The sequence below is a fragment of the Crotalus tigris genome, unplaced genomic scaffold (genome assembly GCF_016545835.1).
Source record: "Crotalus tigris isolate CLP2741 ecotype Arizona unplaced genomic scaffold, ASM1654583v1 scf7180000024461.2689607, whole genome shotgun sequence".
In the NCBI taxonomy this organism is placed as follows: domain Eukaryota; kingdom Metazoa; phylum Chordata; class Lepidosauria; order Squamata; family Viperidae; genus Crotalus; species Crotalus tigris.
In genome coordinates, this window is record NW_024100631.1 from 1,741,793 (window position 1) to 1,760,580 (window position 18,788).

The following is an 18,788-nucleotide window of genomic DNA, read 5'->3' on the forward strand; positions in this document are numbered from 1 at the left end:
CACTCCCTTTCTTCCTTCATTTCCTTCCTCCTTCCTTCCTTCTTTCTTCCTTCCTTTCCTTCCTTCCCTCCCTCCTTACTTTATTTTACCTTACCTTATCTTCCTTTCCTTTCTCACTCCCTTTCTTCCTTCATTTCCTTCCTTCCTTTTTCCTTTCCTCTTCCTTCCTTCCTTCCCTCCCTCCCTCCCTCCTTACCTTACCTTACCTTTCTTTCCTTTCTCACTCCCTTTCTTTCTTCGTTTCCTTCCTTCTTTCTTCCTTTCTTCTTTTGAACAGTCCCTAAACAAACTGTTGTTAAGTGGAGGACCAGCTGTATCTGTGCAATCACAACAGAAGTGGTTTCTTCAGGAAAATCTAGGGTAGCAGACAGCATTGGAAGAAAAAAAATAACACTTAATCCTTTCCTTTTCCATATTGGCAGTTCTCATTAATAAACGATGGAGGACTTCCACAGGATCAATTGATCAATGGCTTCCAGGGGCTTTGCCCAGGCTGATCCACCACTTAGCAACAACTGGGCTACTATCTGCTTTGCTAAAACATTGTGTTGGTTTTCTTCGGTCCGTTCTTTCTGCAACATTCTTTGGCGCAAGTGCGTTTTTTACCCAGGCTTAAATTGATATTTTCGTCCTTTGATCGGAGAATGCTGGTCCAGATAACGGAAATCGAGCGATATGCAAATAAATAAATGTAATCTCCATGTTCAACTTTGCATGTCATTAAATACCTCCTGGTGGAAGCGAATAAGAGCAAGCAAATATAATATCTCAAGCTCCCATCTCTTTGGGTACGTTTCATTTCTAGGCACCTTAATCTGGCTTTATGAAAGTTATTTCAACACGCATTTAAATAAGTATGTGGAGATATTAAATCTACTTAGAACTGCGCCGCAGCCTTTGGTGAAGTGTGAATTTGGGCAGATAGTTATTATTTTTACGGTATGTTTTTGGCTAAAAAAAACCCTAAAAGATTTGCGGGTTATCTACAAAACACAGAATGGCTTGGTTTTTTTTCCCGTTTAGTCAGTTCTGTATCTTGACGAAGGATTCTACTAAATTCACATTTGGAAATGCAGACTCATCTTTTAAGAGTAGAGAATATATACAGCTCAGGCTGGAACTGTGGGGTCTTTGGTGCTCTCGGAGCTTGGTGGTTTCCTTGCAGATATCTCATGACCCAACTAGGTAGCATCATCAGTGTGAGGGAGTGTGGGACCGGCTGTTTATTTATATACAGTGTCTTACCCTGCTGGTAGGGGTATGGGGTTCTCCGTGGTAGTTTTTTGATTATTATTTTTTTTTGAGGGTCAGAATGTGGCTTTTAAGGTTTCCAAATAATAGTCTTCCTTCTTTCCCTTCCTTCCTTCCTTCCTTCCTTCCTTCCTTCCTTCCTTCCTTCCTTCCTTCCTTCCTTCCTTCCTCCCTCCCTCCCTCCCTCCCTCCCTCCCTCCCTCCCTCACGCCACTGAATTTTTGATTGCATGGTCATGTCATAAAGGTTGTTAACTGTGAAAAACGGTCATGAGTGGCTTTTTTCAGTGCCATTGTAACTTTGAACGGTCACTAAAGGAACTGTTTGTAAGTCAAGGGACTACCTTTACAGCGTGCTGTTTGTGGAAGAGCTGCTTTACAGGTGCTTCTCACCGCAATGCAATGGTGGAAGGGCAAAAACCCTCCAGCCTCCTAAATTCTTCAGAGAGGTGAGATTCTGCAGCTTCTCCAAGACACATTGCACTTGTTGACGGGACCGGCGGCCATTTCTGATCATGGGGCAGAGCGATAAGAGGCATTATCCCTCTGCTGATGGGCAGAGGGAACGTGCTACAGAGGTCCCTCCCTCCCTCAGAATATTTCCTTCCTTCCTTCTTTCCTTCCTCCCACCCTCCCTCCCTCCTTCAGAATATCTTTCTTTCTCCTTCTTTCTTTCTCTTTCTCCCTCCCTCCTTCCCTCTGCCCCTCAGAATATTTCCATATCTTTCCTTTCTTCCTTCCTCCCTCCCTCCCTCCCTCTCTTCCTCAGGATATTTCTGTCTTCCTTCCTTCCTTCCTTCCTTCCTTCCTTCCTTCCTTCCTTCCTTCCTCCCTCCCTTCCTCCCTCAGAATTTTTCTGTATTCTTTCTTTCCTTCCTCCCTCAGGATATTTCCATATTCCTTCCTTCCTCCCTTCCTCAGAATATCTTTCTTTCTTTCTCTTTCTTTCTTTCTTTCTTTCTTTCTTTCTTTCTTTCTTTCTTTCTTTCTTTCTCTTTCTTCCTACCTTCCTTCTAAATTTGAACATCTCTTCCTCTCAGTGTTTCCTCTGTGTGAAAATAAAAATGCAAGGATATAAGGGTTGGGGGCATTCAGTTTTAAACCTCTAGCCAACCATGAAAATCATGGTTAACCTTGGCCAATCCTTCTCCTTCCGAAGCATTTATATTAGATTATCATTAATAGTCATAACTCTGAAAGAAAAGGACAATCATCAGCAAGGTGGATGGACTTAGCAAAGGGGACCTTTTTGGAAGAGCTGAAGGACCAGGTTGGGGCAGATTATCCTGGGGAAAACCTGTGTAGTTGTTCAAAGTCAACATGCACTGGATGGCAGGTAATCAATCAATCATCAATCAATCAATAACATTCTTAGAAGGAGTAATGTCTTTCAAACCGGTGTTCCATCGCCTGACTTTTCACCTTGTCTCCTCTTGGCTCAAATTTCTCAAGCAATAAATTCTGTCTTGGTGTCATTAAGCCTGAGAAGAATACTGTACTAGGTGGAAAAATAAGTGTTGGGTGTTTTTTTTTTTTACTCTTTTCTACATTTTTTTTTTTTTGCAACTCTTTGAAAATATATTTTGAACACAAATAACTCCCCCTCCCTTTGCATCCTTCCCTGCCTGCGGGCAAAGCAAATCTTGGAAATGTGGAAGCTATCCATACATAAAGTAAGTTTCAAATGAACCATAGAGCCTTCTTTTTTAAAAGAAAAACGAAACAAAAACAAAATTGGTCTTGGAAATGACAATCCTGGGAGATTTTTTTTTTTAGAGAGGTGTTATCTTCCAGTAGGCAAATAGTTTGGAAGACCAAGGCTCTCCAAACTGAAAATAAAATCCCTTGCTTGACTCATTCTTGGGGAGAGTCAGTTGGACCTAATTTTTTTCCTTGGAATTCTCCCGGCTTTGGGAGATCAATACCAAATAACAACAACAACAACAATACTAATAATGAAGTTGGAAGGGACCTTGGAGGTCATCCAGTCCAACGCCTAGCTCAGGCAGGAAACCCATACCATTTCAGACAAATGGCTGTCCAGTCTCTTCTTAAAAACATCCAGTGTTGGAGCATTCATGGCTTCTGGAGGCAGGTTGTTCCACTGGTTAATTGTTCTAACTGTCAGGAAGTTTCTTCTTAGTTCTAGGTTGCTTCTCTCCTTGATGAGTTTCCATCCGTTGCTTCTTGTCCTGCCTTCAGGCGCTTTGGAGAATAGCTTGACTCCCTCTTCTTTGGGGCAGCCCCTGAGATATTGGACACTGCTATCATGTCCCCCCTCATCCTTCTCTTCATTAAACTAGACAGACCCAATTCCATCAACCGTTCCGTGTACATTTTAGCCTCCAGTCCAGAAGAAGGAATCAGATTTTTGGGGCCAATGTTTTACCTTGCATTGTAAGAGTTCATAAATATTTGCAAAGATTATGATAGGAGCTGACCTACAATCAAACTCGGAGAATCCTAACTAAAAATATATACAACAGAGTTGAGGTATATTCCTGATTCCTGACTGGATCTTTGATCTTTAACTTCCAGGCATTAGTGAAGGTTCTCCATATACAGGTAGTCCATTTAGTGACCTCTCAAAGCACTGAAAAAAGTGACCTACGACCATTTTTCGCACTTAACGACCATTGCAACCTCCCCATGGACAGCGTGATTAAAATAAACTCCAATAAGTTGCGTTCATCAAAGAACACAAGTTTCAAAGTCTATAACTGTTTATCTACGCCTTCAAAATAAAAGATTTTTTTTTTTAAGCAAATTCCCCTCCCTCTTAACAATTACAGGAGTTCTCTAAAACAAGAATATCCAGAGAGACCGTTTTTAAACTCTATATATCTTGTTGTTCTATTTAGATCAACAATCCAGGTGGGTCTTCCCACACTGATCAAAATAGAGAGAGTGAGTTTGCACGAATCTCATATATGTCAACATCATCACGAGCGCCATGACTGTGGTGAAATTAATAACTCCTGTGGCTTTGGGGATAAGGAGAGGGAGGGAGGATACATAATTGGGTTTTCCAGTTAACTTTTATTGCAAAAGTTGGACTCCTATGAGATAAATCAACCATTTCTAAATTACTGGTCAGAATTCAGTGCTGGAGATTATCAGCCAGGAAGGAAGGAAGATGAGAGAGAGGAAGATGGGAAGGAAGGAAGGAAGGAAGGAAGGAAGGAAGGAAAGAAGGAAGGAAGGAAGGAAGGAAGGAAGGAAGGAAGGAAGGAAGGAAGGAAGGAAGGAAGGACAGTGAGAGGGAGGGAGATAGGGGAGGAAGGAAGGAAGGAAGAAAGGAAGGAAGGAAGGAAGGAAATGATGGATGGGAAGGAGGGAGGGAGGAAGGAAATGGATAAATGGATGGATGGATGGATGGATGGAAAGAAGGGAGAGAAGGAAGAAAGGTTGGATGGATGGATGGATGGGAGGGAGGGACGGAGAAAGAAGAAAGGAGTTGATGGATGGATGAATGGATGGAAGGGCGTGAAGGAAGGAAAGATGGATGGGAGGGAAGAAGGGAGGGAGGGAGGGAGGAAGGAAGGAATCAGTCTTAAAAATTGGAATAAGCCCAGTTCAAATCCTTGGAAAAAGGCAGCCCATCATATCCCTGAATTGTATCCGGTTCTTTCGAAGCCAATTGAGCGAGGTGTTTCGAATTGCTTTGAAGGCTGACTTTGAATCACTGAACTCCCCCCCCCCCATTGAATCTCTGCATTTCTGCCAGGGCAGGAACACAAGCAGCCTCCTTGCCGTGATTCAGTAGATGGAATGTTGCGAGGGCAGGCATTTAAGAGGGATGCTCTTTCCTCCCATCTCAAGGCTTGTGAAGTGTGAAGAAGAACGATGAAAAGTGGAGACTGGTTCAAGAGCGATGCAAATCATAGAGTGCTAGGGCTGGAAGGGGCCTTGGAGGTCTCCTAGTCCAACCCCCTGCCTATGTCAGGAGTCCTCATACCCTCCTGGATAAATGGTGGTCCAATCTTCTCTTGAAGACCTCCGGTGATGGAGCACCCCACAACTTCTGGAATAACAGAATAGCAGAGTTGGAAGGGACCTTGGAGATCTTCTAGTTCAACCCCCAGCTCAAGCAGGAGACCCTATATTATTTCAGACAAATGGCTGTCCAGTCTCTTCTTAAAAACCTCCAGTGTTGGAACATTCACAACTTCTGGAGGCAAGTTCTTCCACTGGTTGATTGTTCTCACCGTCATGAAATTTCTCCTTAGTTCCAGGTTGCTTCTCTCCTTGATTAGTTTCCATCCATGGCTTCTTGTCCTGCCTTCCTTCAGGGGCTTTGGAGAAGAGATTGACCCCCTCTTCTTCCAAAGCCACCTGAGGGCAAGACCAGAAGCAATGGAAGGAAGCCATTCCATTGACTTATCCTTCTCCTTGTCACCAAATATCCTCCTTATTTCCAGGTCAGATCAGCTTCTGAGGAGCTTCCCACACGTTGCTTCTTGTCTTCCTTCCGGTGGGATGGAGAATAAATTAGCACCTTCTTCCCTGTGACAGCCCTTCCTGTACTGACAGAGTCCTTCAACTATTAGTAATGCTGCTAAGTAACTCCATAGATTTAGAGTCCCGTATTTGTTCTTCAGAGGTGTCATATCTATGGACGTCACGGCTTGACTTGAGAAGGGGAAGCAGCGTGGAAATGGCTTTTAAAAAATGACAAGACTCATTTTTTGTGAAGAAGCAGTAAATGGTCCCTTGAAAACAAGGCCATTTACTGCCCTTGTTGAGGGCATCCATTAGAACGACAAGGTGGGCCCCCTCGGTCAGTTTAACCTCAAAAGTGTGAGCATTAATGGAAAATTCATACACACACACACACAAATGCGTAGATTAGGTGGGGTTTTTTTTTAAAAAAAAATGTCAACATTAAGGAAATTTACCGAAGCGGGAAGAAAGGAGCACATTTCGCCAAACGAACGCCAAATATTTGGTTGGTTTTTCTTCTTTTTTTATCAATATTTTATTAATTTTCTATTTTTTACAAACAAGCGCTTAACAGACAACGTGTTGACCGGGTCCCTTAGTAATTCCGTGGTACATGTAAGCTTCTTCAAACTAAATCCGATATTACACCATCTGATACATTTGTGTACAAGGAATCCTTGACTTAACGGCCACAATTGAGCCCCAGATTTATGTCGCTAAGCAAGACCATTATTAAGTGCAGTGCAGTTGCTAAGCTAGGAACACCATTGTTAAGTGGATCTGGCTTCCCCGTTGATTTTGCTGGTCAGAAGGTCACAAAAGGGAATCCCATGGCCCCTCTGGACACTGCAGCCATCATAAATATGAGTCGCTTGCTGAAGTGGCTGAATTTTGATTATGCAGGTGTGAGGAAGCTGCAATGTTCCTAAGTGAAAATCTGTCATAACTCCCTTTTTTCAGGGCTGTTGTGACTTTGAATGGTCATTAAATGAATGGTTGTAAGTCAAGGACGACCTGTCATTGACAACTTCCCCCTCAGTCAATTGCAGAAGGCAGCTTTCCTCTTGAGTGGCTGGCATCCTGCCCCGACATCAAATATCCCTGTCTGTCTATACCAGGTCTTGGGGAAAGACTCGACAGGCGGGCAAAAACTCCAAATCCAGTGTGAACATTTGCCTGACTGTGCGACAGGCCGTAATAACAATAATCTTTGCAAAATGTTGTAAGTGCGTTAAAAAAATATGCATGGAAATGAGAGTAAACTCACGAGTTTTGGGGGCAAGGTTGCCTTTTTTAAAAAAAAATGGCAGAATTGGGCCAAAACAGTTTCAGGGTATGTAAACAGGAGAGGGTAGGAAAACAACCACGGTAGCCACCTTATGCTGTATTGCTCTTTTTCAGAACTGTGTGTTTGTTTAGTGTGAAAGGGAAAGTGCGGGTCTGCTTCTAAGGGGTTTTAGGTTGTCTTCTCCTCCTCCTTCAAGGAGAAAAATGAATGTAGGAGGACTTGCTAAAGATCTTCAAAGCACACAGAGATATTCTGACTAAAATCCGTAAACCTTGTCTTCGTACAATCTTCATAGGATAAACCAGTTTTTCCCAATAAACCAGGATTTGATGATAACTAAGGGATGGGAAGATCCCCCTCCAAATGCTAAGTGGCTGTCTTAAAGACCAAAAGCCATCTCTGGATTGAGCAAACAAACATCTGGATGGACTAGTCCAGGGGTGTCCACCCTTGGCAACTTTTAAGAGTTGTGGACTTCAACTTCCAGAATTCCCCAGTTGAAGTCCACAAGTCTTAAACGTTGCCAAGGTGTGGACACCCCTGGTCTAGGGGTCTTCAACAATGATCTTTCCTCAGCAGCTGTTAAGGAACGTGCAAACACGGAGCCAAAAATGAGGTCTTGGAAGCTCCAGACCTATATATTTTGGGGTGTGACTTGGGCAAGGGTTGGTACCTTCTTAAATTTTACCATAGAGTTGTCCTCCTCCTTTTTGGGGCAACATTTTTAAGGTCATCTCTTCTTTCTTCTCCAGGAGCAAAGTCCCAGCAACCAGACTTCCATAGCCATGATGCAAGAGCCTCAAGAGATGGTGGAGGAGACCGTGACCGTCGAAGAAGATCCTGGCACCCCCACATCTCATGTTTCTATTGTGACTTCAGAAGACGGGACCACCAGGAGGACGGAGACGAAGGTAGGAAGGGAGGGTTGCAACCTTGTCAGAATTGAGGCTCAGAGTGACTTCCAGCGGGCAACCATGGTCTACAACAGATTTAACTCAACTTCTGAAATAACCTCTGGAAGAGAATGTTTGTAGCTTCAGGGTTGAAATGTGGGGTCTTGCTGCTCACAATCAACCTCAGAGGGCACCAAGCACCCCACAGAATTAACCTTTAGTAAGGAGGACATGGTGCAGTCTACTCTGTGAATACTGTTTGTATATACGATGTATTCAGAAAGTATCCAGACAACAAAGCAACAACAACAACAACGATGATGATGATGATGTAGTACAGACATGTCAAACACAAGGCTCGGGGGCCGGATGCGGCCCGCGAAATGGTTTCATGTGGCCCACAAAGCCATCCTGGAAACAGTGAGGGAATGGCCCCCACTGCCTTGGCCCTGGCCCAGGCCAGCCGGGAGCCAATGTTCAATTTTGTGGTGGCCATCTATGCTGAAACCATTCAGCTCCATAAGCCCCCCTCCCACCCCCATGGCCTGAGGAACAGTGAGGCTCCTGCAGTGGACCATGCCTTGGCCCTTACCCTGGTCCCACCCCCTTCTGCCAGAGACCCTCAGATCTGTCCCACTCCTGCCCAAGCCCCCACAGGCACCCTTGACGCGAACGATGTAGAGCTGGCCATGTCCACCTAGTAGGCCACACCACTCCATCCACACCCACCCAGTAGGCCACACCCACCCTGGCCACATCCACCCGGCCCCCTGAGGGCAACCGCAATGCTGAGGCGGCCCTCAATGTAATTGAGTTTGACACCCCTGATGTAGTACCAATAGTAATAGGCGCCTTGGGTGCAATCCCAAAACAACTGCAGCACCACTTGGACACCTTGATTGGCATTGACAAATTCGCCATCAGTCAATTGCAAAAGGCGGCCATTTTTCAGTCGTTTTTTTTCAGTGCCATTGCACCTTCAAATGATCATTAAACAAATAGTTATAAGTTGAAGAAGACGACCTGTCTAGCAATAATGGTTCCTCCTAGAATTTGAAGGAGGGGTGAGGGTTTGTGAGTGGGGCCAGCATGCAAATTAGTTGAGGTTTTGTCTCGTGACTGGCAGTCAGGACGTTCTCTTCACTCAAGCTTTGATATTTTCCATCCCTTTTATTATTCTTTCACACTGAAGTGAAATTTAAGGTTGAAGTTCAACGTCCATGTTTTTCTTTGGCTTGTTTTCAGCAACTGGGCAGAAATCAACCCCATAGGCCAGTGGTGGCGAACCTATGGCATGCGTGCCAGAGGCAGCACTTAGAGCCCTCTCTGTGGGCATGCGAGCCATGCCCCACAGTTGGCAACCGTCCCTCTTCAACCAGCCACCCGCTAACTCACCGAGGTCCCACATGGTCGGATGCATCCCAGCACCCATGACCTCGCGGGCCTCTGTGTGCAGGGGCCAATGGTGTCAGGCAGCAGCTGCCTTGGCCCCTGCCTCACCTTGCCCTGAGACAATGGCACCCCCACCCTGCCTCGCCTTGCCTTGCCTCACCTTGCAGGATGAGCCTCCTGCCCACTGGTCCACCTGCCAGAGACCCCCTGGATCTCCCCCAACCCTGCCTGGCCCCCACAGGCCCCCACGAACAACATCAAGGTGATCATGCCCTCTTTGGCCACACCCACCCAATCTGCCATGACCACCACAGCCATGCCCACCCACTGGACCACGCCCACCTGGCACCCGGCGATAAATAAGTGGGCTTTGGGTTGCAGTTTGGGTACTAGGTCTCTAAAAGGTTCGCCATCACTGCCATAGGCTGGTTCCCTTCTCCTGGTGTCTGGCCTTGAAGTTTAAATTAGTCTAAATTGCTACTTCTGATTTTGGGGGGGGGGGAAGATTGCGAACAAAATCACTAAAAGCCGCAAATAAATTACCTGAATGTTTAGTGGAGAACGGAAGCATTTTCTCAGCGTGATCAAAGCGCCAGTCTCTCCAGAAGCTGGTGGGAGACCGTGGTAAACAGGTGAAGGAATAAATCAGAAAAGGAGGGGGGAAAAGGTTGCTGGATAAACACTGTCTGGCTGTGGAGCAGATGTTCTCCAACGGAAGTTTATTTTAGACGCTGTTGACGCATTTTTGAACGTGTTTATTTTGCGTTGGGGCCACGAAGCAAATAAAGTGAGGAAGAGGTGGGGTGGCAGACCCCTGGGAGTGGAGTGGAAGGATGGAGGGGGAAGAAGACACAGAGGAGAAGATGCAGAGGAGGTCTTATTCCTTCATGAGGTGGGGAGAAAGGTCTGCAGGCTCTACAACAGGACGACAGAGAGGACAAAATGGGGACACTCGAGTAAATGCTTGAGGTGTTGAGGTTGACGGGGATGTTTTGCATCAAACCTCTCAGAATGAGGAGGTTGAGGACCTGGGAACAAGCCCACTTACTAGCAGCCCATCTCTTGGGAATAGGTTCTCCTCCCAACATCTGGAGGGCCAGTTTGGTTTAGTGAGCTAGCTTGGTCTAGAGCAGGGATGTCAAACTGCATCACGCAAAAGCCGCGCCCACCCCAGCTCCGGCAATGGGGAAAAAGTCACCATATGTCGCGACACATCCCGTGACGCAGCAAGTTTGACACTCCTGGACTAGAGGTTAAGGCACCAGGCTAGAAAGCGAGAGAGTTCTAGTCCATCTTAGCGATGAGAGCTAGTTGGGTGATTTTGGGCTGATCACCAGGAGATGGTGAGTTCTAGTTATGCCTTAGGCATGAAAACCAAGTGGATGGCTTTAGGTCAGTCACCAGGTGAGCTTTAGTTTAGCCATGAAAGCCAACTGGGTGACTTAGGGCCAATCACCAGGAGACGGTGAGTTCTAGTTCCTCCTTAGGCATGAAAACCAACTGGGTGACTTTGGGCCAGTCACCAGGAGACGGTGACTTCTAGTCCCTCCTTAAGCCTGAAAGCCAGCTGGATGACTTGGGCCAATCGCCAGGAGATGGTGAGTTCTAGTCCCACCTGGCTAGATGACTTTGGGCTGAATTCTAGTCCCGCCGTAGGCAGGAAAGCCGGCTGGGTGACTTTACGCCACTCGCCAGAAGACGGTGAGTTCTAGTCCCACTTTAGCCCAGAAAGCCATCTGGGTGATCTTGGGCCCGTCATTCTTTCACTCACTCATGTGACCATGAGGATGCTGCAACGGTTGTGTGATGACAGGTCCTTAGTCACTTTCTCAGTACTGTTGTAACTTTGAACCGTCACTAAACAAATGGTTATAAATCGAGGAGCACCTACAGGGAGACAATCTGTGCCCTTGTGGGTTTCCCCCCCCCCCCAAATTTTTAAGGACCTGGCTCGCCAAGCCGAAGAAGAAGGCGCCTTCGAAAGAAAAACATGGCACTTGCCTTAACAAAATCGCCGTGTTTTGTGCAGTGACGTAGTTTCACCCTGTTGGATTCTTTGTCAGAAGGTCTGTTGACAGCTCCCAGCTTTGAAGTCTTTCATAAGGGATTAGAGACCTCTGCAGATGACAGACCCAGGATGACAGCCTGCTGTGATAACTACATATTCCATCCAAGATTAAACGAACCTCTGGATTGAAGACCAAAAAGAGAAAGCCATTCCCCCATTTGGAGATTCTGATGAGACAAATTCTTCTCCCTCCCTCCCTCCCTCCCTCTCTCTCTCTGTCTCTCTCTCTCTCCCTCCCTCCCCTCCCTCTCTATCTCTTTCTCTCCCCCCCCCGTGTGTGTGTGTGTGTGTGTGTGTGTGTGTGTGTGTGTATTTTGAATCTCTGTCTGGAAAAGTTCTCATACTTGCATTCATGAAGCATCGCTGAGGTTGGACAAGACCAAAATAATATAATAATATTATATTGGAAGGAACCTTGGAGGTCATCTAGTCCAAGCCCCTGCTCAGGCAGGAAACCCTATACCATTTCAGACAAATGGCTGTCCAGTCTCTTCTTAAAAACTTCCAGTGTTGGAGCATTCACCGCTTCTGGAGGCAGGTTGTTCCACTGGTTAATTGTTCTCACTGTCAGGAAGTTTCTCCTTAGTTTCAGGTTGCTTCTCTCCTTGCTTAGTTTCCACCCGTTGCTTTTTGTCCTGCCTTCAGGCGCTTTGGAAAATAGCTTGACTCCCTTTTCTTTGGGGCAGCCCCTGAGATACTGGAACACTGCTATCATGTCCCTCCTCGTCCTTCTCTTCATTAAACTAGACATCCCCAATTCCAGCAATTCCAGCAAATAGAGATTGGTCTTGGAGGAACTGGAAAGTTAGAGTGAATATTTGGCAGCTGTGTGCCTCTGTGTTTTCATCTTAACATCAGAAATGGGATGGAAGGAAGGTGTTGTTTTTGAATGGGTTAGTTAGAGAAATGAAATTTTTCCAGTTCTACGAAAGTTGGTGAAAGTCGACAGTCTGAAAAAAATTGACTTGTGACCATTTTCCCAGTCATTCCAGCTTCCCCCATGGTCACGTGATTAAAACCCAGGTGCTTGGCAATGGGGCACGTATTTACAAGGGTTGAAGCATCCCGGGTCCAAGGAATCGCCATCTGTGACCTTCCCAGATGGCAAAGTCAATGTTGGGAAGCCAGAGTTAATGAAGATACGATTCGTTTAACAACTACAAGGATTGATTTAACGATGGTGGCAAAATCGGTTTTGAAACTGGATGCAACCTATTGAACAACCACTGCACTTTAGCCATGGAAAGTCTGCTCCCGATCGTTTGATCAGGCTAGATCTTGAGCTAAATGAAAAGATAAATCCAGAACAGCAAATCATTGTGAACGCAAAGAATGACAAAGCGAGAGACTTAATACTTTAATACCCGGGCAGCTTTTATTTCTCTTTTCTTGTATTTCTCCTTTAGTGTTCACAAACAACAATGCGGTGGAGACTTTTTAAGATTAAGCTCAAGGATTTGCTCTCTTTTATTTCTTTTCCTATTACAAAATCATTTCAGGTGCTTTACCCAGTGTTATATATTCAGCTTTATCTATACAATTTCAGCCACTCTCTGTCCATTTATATCTCTGAATCATACATATTAACACTGATATACATTTTCTATTTTGAGTGTCCTCTCATCATGATGGTGCTAATTGCTTCCAGTTCCTGTTGTGTAAATAGCACAGAACGTGGCTATTATTTGTGTTTTATAATGTAATAATGAGAGAGAGAGAGAGGGAGGGAGGGAGAGAGAGAGAGAGAGAGAGAGAGAGAGAGAGAGAGAGAGAGAGAGAGAGAGAGAGCGCTAAGGAGAAGACGTTACTAAGCCTTGTGCTTCAGATGAATAGCAGACACCTCTTTTGTGTGCTATCTGTTAGATAAAACCAGACTGGCACATGGATGATAGGCAATGCCCAGAATAGCTGTGCAATTGATAAGAAGCATGTTTACAGTCACAATTATCAAAACTGCAATGGATACAGTGCTGTTATCTTTCCCCAATAAAATGACAGGGAAGCCTTGTTTGATGAGAGCAAGCATCCTATTTAAGGAGAGACCATAGTTCCCACTAAATACATTGCTTGCGTGCAAATTTTTGACTCCTGCTTCCACTCAACCATACAAGTAGAGTTGACTTAGGGAGTTAGAGAGTTGGAGGTCCTGGGGTAGGTGGTCCATTTGGTTAGCGGTTGGCTTTGCGAACTCAGAAAGCGAGTTAATCTAATAATCAAGCTAGTAGTAGGTGCCCAGCCTTCCTTTGATACAATGGAAGAGACAGTCACAACTCTTTTTCTGGAATGTCCCAAAGGGGCTTTAGTCACAAGGCAACTGGACTTCCTGATTTATCTTTTCCTCTTTCTTTCTTTTTTTCTTTCTTTTTCTTTTTCTCTCTCTCTTTCTCTTTCCTTTCTTCCTTCCTTTCTCTCTCTTTTCCTCTTTTTTCTTTCTTCCTTCCTTCCTTTCTCTCTTTTCTTCTTTTTTCTTTCTTTCTTCCCTTCCTTCCTTCCCTTCCATCTTGTCCTTCCTTTCTTCCTTCCTTTCATCCTTCTTTCTTTTCTTTCTTTCTTTTTCCTTCCCATTTCTGAATTGCCCAGGTCCCTTAAAGAGGGACTCTAGCCAGCCTACAATAAATAAAGGAATTCAAGATAAACCAATCCTCTCAAGGTTTGTCGACATTCCTTACACCGGGAATTTGCCAGTTCCCTGTAAGTCACCCATGTTTGGCTTTAATGGGAGAATTGAAGGTATGCCTGTTTTGTCATAGCTGGTACCCAGGAGTTGCATGTGCAATTTATTGAATGCTGTTTTTACATCTGTAACTCTACCCAGGTAGCTTTCAACCCTAATTTAGAGCCATCCCTCCTTCATTTTTGCGGTAGCTATTAGGAGGCAAACAGGCTAATATCTTAAACCCACAAAGGTGACCTTGCTTGGGATGTGCAGGTTGTTTAAGTTTCCCAGCAGATGAGCACTGCGGCAGATTAAAGCCAGCTCGTGTCCCGTGAATGTGTTTGAAACCTCCAGGATTTCTGAGCATAATTTTTTTTAAAAAGTCTCTTTGTACCTCTTCTAGTCTCTGTCCCTTGGCTTCGTATCACGGCCCAACTTTTGCTCCAACGAAGTTCCTGTCTTTCTCAGAAAGGCGACAGTTGTTTTGCAAGTGGTGATTGTCCTCCACAAAAGGGGCTCGCGCGATCCCCCAGGACACTGCAGCCGTCATAAATATGGACCGGTTTTCAAGCATCCGAATCGCATGACCGTGGGGATGCTTACAAGGGTCGTAAGTGTGAAAAATAGTCATAGGTCATTTTTTTCCAGTGCCGTTGTAACTTTGGATGGTCGTTAAATGAACGGTTGTAAATCGAGGATTACCTGTAGAGTCATCCTATGTGCTCAGTCCGGGAAAACAAGACAGTGTGACAGGGAGTGATAGAGCATTGATGATGTTGCCTAGTTGGGTAATGGAACATCTGCAAGAAAGCAACAGATCTCAGAGAGCATTAAGAACCTCCTCCTCCTCCTCCTCCTCCTCCTTTCTGCAAACCCCAGTCCCTTCTAGCATTGATGATGTAACATAGTTGGGTAATGAAACATCTACAAGAAAACAACCGAGCTCAGAGAGCATTAAGGACCCCACAGTTGTCGTCCTCCTCCTCCAATCTGCAAACCCCAGCCCCTTCTAGCATTGATGATATAACATAGTTGGCTAATGAAACATCTGCAAAAAAACAACCGAGAGAGGGCCCCCAGAATCCCCCTCCCCTCCCTCCCTCTTCTTCCTCCTCCTCCCCCTTCCAATCTGATGATGTAAGCTTGTTGGGTAATGAAACATCTGCAAGAAAACACAGAGTACCAGGACCTCATGGAAATTATCTTGGCTTCCTCCAGCCGTTTTTGAAAAGCAAAAGACTTTTTTAATTAAAGCGGCCGTCGGGGGAGGGTTACCTGAGCTTCCCATTTCATCAGCCTCCAGAGGACACCCGTTTTTTACAACCTTCTGCTAATGAGATAATGGCTTGTCTCTCTTTGGCCTAATAATTTTACAGCCGAGCTGTCCCAAAAAAAAATAAGCCTTTGGAAATGTCAAGATGCTTTTATCCTTCAGTGCTTCCGCCTTCCCCACTTGGTGTTTTATGACACGAGTCTGATAAAGGGTATTTTTGACAGCTTCCATCAATGAAGGGTTATGTTGGATGAAGCGGGCCGAGGTCAGGACCCTGGACAGGGCAATATCGGCTGAGAATTGTTGTCTCAGCCAAGTTGAGGAGACTTTTAAGGTTGTCGGAAAGACTAACTCAGTTGTCTTTGCTCTCTTTCACCTTAGGAATTGTCAGACTGAAAATTGTTTCAGGAGGTCCCTTAGCTCTTAAAAGAAAGTAAAGTTGGAAACACAAGTGACCTACTACACGTAGTTCTCCTGGTGATTGGCTCAAGGTCACTCAGCTAGCTTTCATGCCTAAGGCAGGACTAGAACTCACAGTCTCCTGGTGATTGGCCCAGAGTTACTCAGCTGGCTTTCATGTCTAAGGCGGGACTAGAACTCACAATCTCCTGGTGATTGGCCCAGAGTTACCCAGCTGGCTTTCATGTCTAAAGTGGGACTAGAACTCACAGTCTCCTGATGATTGGCCCAGAGTTACCCAGCTGGCTTTCATGTCTAAGGTGGGACTACAACTCACATTCTCCTGCTTTCTAGCTTGGTGCCTTAATCACTACTAGACCAAACTGGCTCCGTAGACAAAACTTAACCACTAGAGACTAGACCCATTTTAGCTAATCTGGTGTTGGTCTCTCCATTTTTAATCAGTTATTGCAGGTCAAAATATCTTCATTTTCCTGCCTTCAACCTCTTTCATAATTTCTAAAACATGGTGCATGCTGAATGCAGATTTCCCATTGTTACAGATGTCTGATGGATATCGGCTTCAAGTGTAGAGGAACTTTCTGGAACCACATATTGATCAGCCAAAGTGTCTTGAAACTTTATTTTAAGCATTCCGTCCCACTTTTTTAAGATCATTGTCTTCTTCCTGTTCTTATTGATCTACCGATTTCTCCTTTGAATTAGCTTAAATGGCTTCGTTCTTCTCCTTTTGAGCAGATTTTATTTTTTAATGTCTCACCAACAAAAAAATGTATTTGTTGTTACTGCTGTGTGGGAATTACTGTCCAGCTCTGGTGGGAGGGTGAGATGTTTTGTTTCTGCGTAAATCTAAGCCAATCTCTGGTTGAGAAGAAGAATAAAGGCAGGGTGAAAAATGGGCACAAACAGATTTTTTTTTTCTGATTTGCTTATTTTCAAATGCATGCTGCCCATTGGAAGTTATAAATATTGCCCGTCAAGCTTTGGCTGTTCGAAACTTTGTGGGGTGTTGTTAACCCAGGCATACCAAACACCCACGGGTGTCAGACGTTCATGGAACATGCTGTGTTTACCCTGTTCTTTTGACAACATGTGTTTGTGTTATTAAAGGGTGGCTAGTGTCAATTCCACCCCCTTTGTTGAGCAAACGCCCGGATGGATCTTAAGCCAAGTGGCATGTTTATAGGGGTGGAAGATCATGAAGAGGAGGACTTTTTGTGCATAGCTTTGGAGCAAGATAATCTGTAGCTTCTCTTCTGTAAAGGAAAGTTGTGTTTCGTGAACTTTCCTAGTAAGGTCAAAGGATCTTCGGTCTGTGACAACTCCAGAATGAAAAGAAGAGCCTTCAGAACAGAGCTGACTCTGGATTCAGTCTACGTTAACACCTGATTGGCTCTATCATGGTTCACAACAACAACAGCAGCAACAACAAAAATAATAAGTAGTAGTAGTAGTTGGAAGGGACCTTGGAGGTTATCTAGTCCAACCCCCTGCTCAGGCAGGAAACCCTATACCATTCTATTCTATTCTATTCTATTCTATTCTATTCTATTATATTATATTATATTATATTATATTATATTCTATTCCCTATTCTCTACTCTACTCTACTCTACTCTACTCTACTCTACTCTACTCTACTCTACTCTATTCTATTCTATTCTATTCTATTCTATTCTATTCTATTCTATTCTATTCTATTCCTGATCCATGGATGTCCACGATGGTGGGACAAGTGACATCCCAACACAGGTGGCATGAATTATGTCATTTCCATGATGATGTCACCTATGACATCATGACTACTACTAAACACCTATGATCTGATTGACTGGGGGGGATGAAGAGGATGCTGGTTGAGATAGGCGTAGCTCTTTGTCACAACCTCCTTGTGATGGATACCAACCGATGGCCAATGGCTCATCCTCTTACTCCTTGGGTTGGAAGGCATTGGTACAGAAGTGTGTGTGTGTGGGGGGGGTAAAATAATTTCCACTGCAGCCCACCAGAGTTCTGGAAATAAATAACGTCCATGTTCCTCTCTCTCTGCCTCGCAGGTAACCAAAATGGTCAAGACTGTCACGACTAGAACGGTGCGCCAAGTTCCCCTTGGTCCCGATGGCCTCCCTGCGATGGACGGGTCATCCCCTATGGGTAGTTACACCGACTCCATCGACAGAAGGCAAGTCAAGAACGGCGAGCGATACATCACCCCTCAGGCCTCGTCCACTTTGAACCGCTCTTACAACAGCTACAACGATTCCTATCCCGAGGGTCACGACGGCCAGTATCGTTCCTTCGTCAGCCACAATGGTTACGGTGACCTGCCAGACAATTACGGAAGCTTGTCCCGGAGTGTCAATTACCGCCCGCATTACGCCTACGCACCTGGGAACAATTACCGGCCCGAGGATGGGAGCTTCACTTTGCCAAGCAGGAGGGATAACTATGGACCGCTGGCCCAACCGCAGGTGCCAACGGGCAGTAATGCGGACTTGAACCGCTCCCAGCCGGAACGGTTCCAACCTGAGCCCTACGGGCTGGAGGACGATAACCGCAGCCTCGGAATTGACGACGAAGGTTATGAACTCGATCCAGAGTACTCGACGGTGAATCGGAGGACGTCGGCTGGGCTCCCCGAGAGAGGGAGACCCCACAAGGGAAGGTAAATGCAGGGTTAGATGGGGGGAGGTAGGCAGCTCGTTGCAGGACTCTTGTCCTGCAGGAGCAGTGGAGAGTCTGCTCGATTTGGACCTGCGGGGGCGCTTGAGGGCTGGTAGTGGAGAAGACCTCACCACAGTATTAGCCTTATTTATGGCACCTTCTCAGGAACGTTCCTCTTTATCTGGGTTCTTGGTTCCTCCTTGCTTTGAAAAAGTTGCGAGGGTTTGGGATGGCAATACAAAATAACAGAGTTGGAAGGACTTTGGAGGTCTTCTAGTCCAACCCCCTGCTCAGTAAACTTGATAAGTTATTATTAAGGAAGTATAATAATGCTGCAGTAGGGGTATCCCAGTAGATTAATCCAACTAGCCAGGTTTTTATATCCAAGGCCCAGAATTTAATCATGGAAGGTTGGTAACGTGCCATCTGTCTCACTCACCT

At 45.3% G+C, this 18,788-nt stretch overlaps 1 protein-coding gene across 10 annotated transcripts in view; it reads left to right on the forward strand.

Moving 5' to 3' along the window:
• Positions 1 to 18,788, forward strand: part of ARVCF (ARVCF delta catenin family member) — a 197,890-nt gene that overhangs the window by 104,785 nt on the left and 74,317 nt on the right. For all 10 annotated transcript variants that reach the window (XM_039332364.1, XM_039332363.1, XM_039332369.1 and 7 more), the window contains 2 exons: positions 7,734 to 7,892; positions 17,741 to 18,348. In XM_039332364.1, coding sequence (XP_039188298.1) covers positions 7,734 to 7,892; positions 17,741 to 18,348 — 767 coding nt within the window. The remainder of the gene's footprint in view (positions 1 to 7,733; positions 7,893 to 17,740; positions 18,349 to 18,788) is intronic.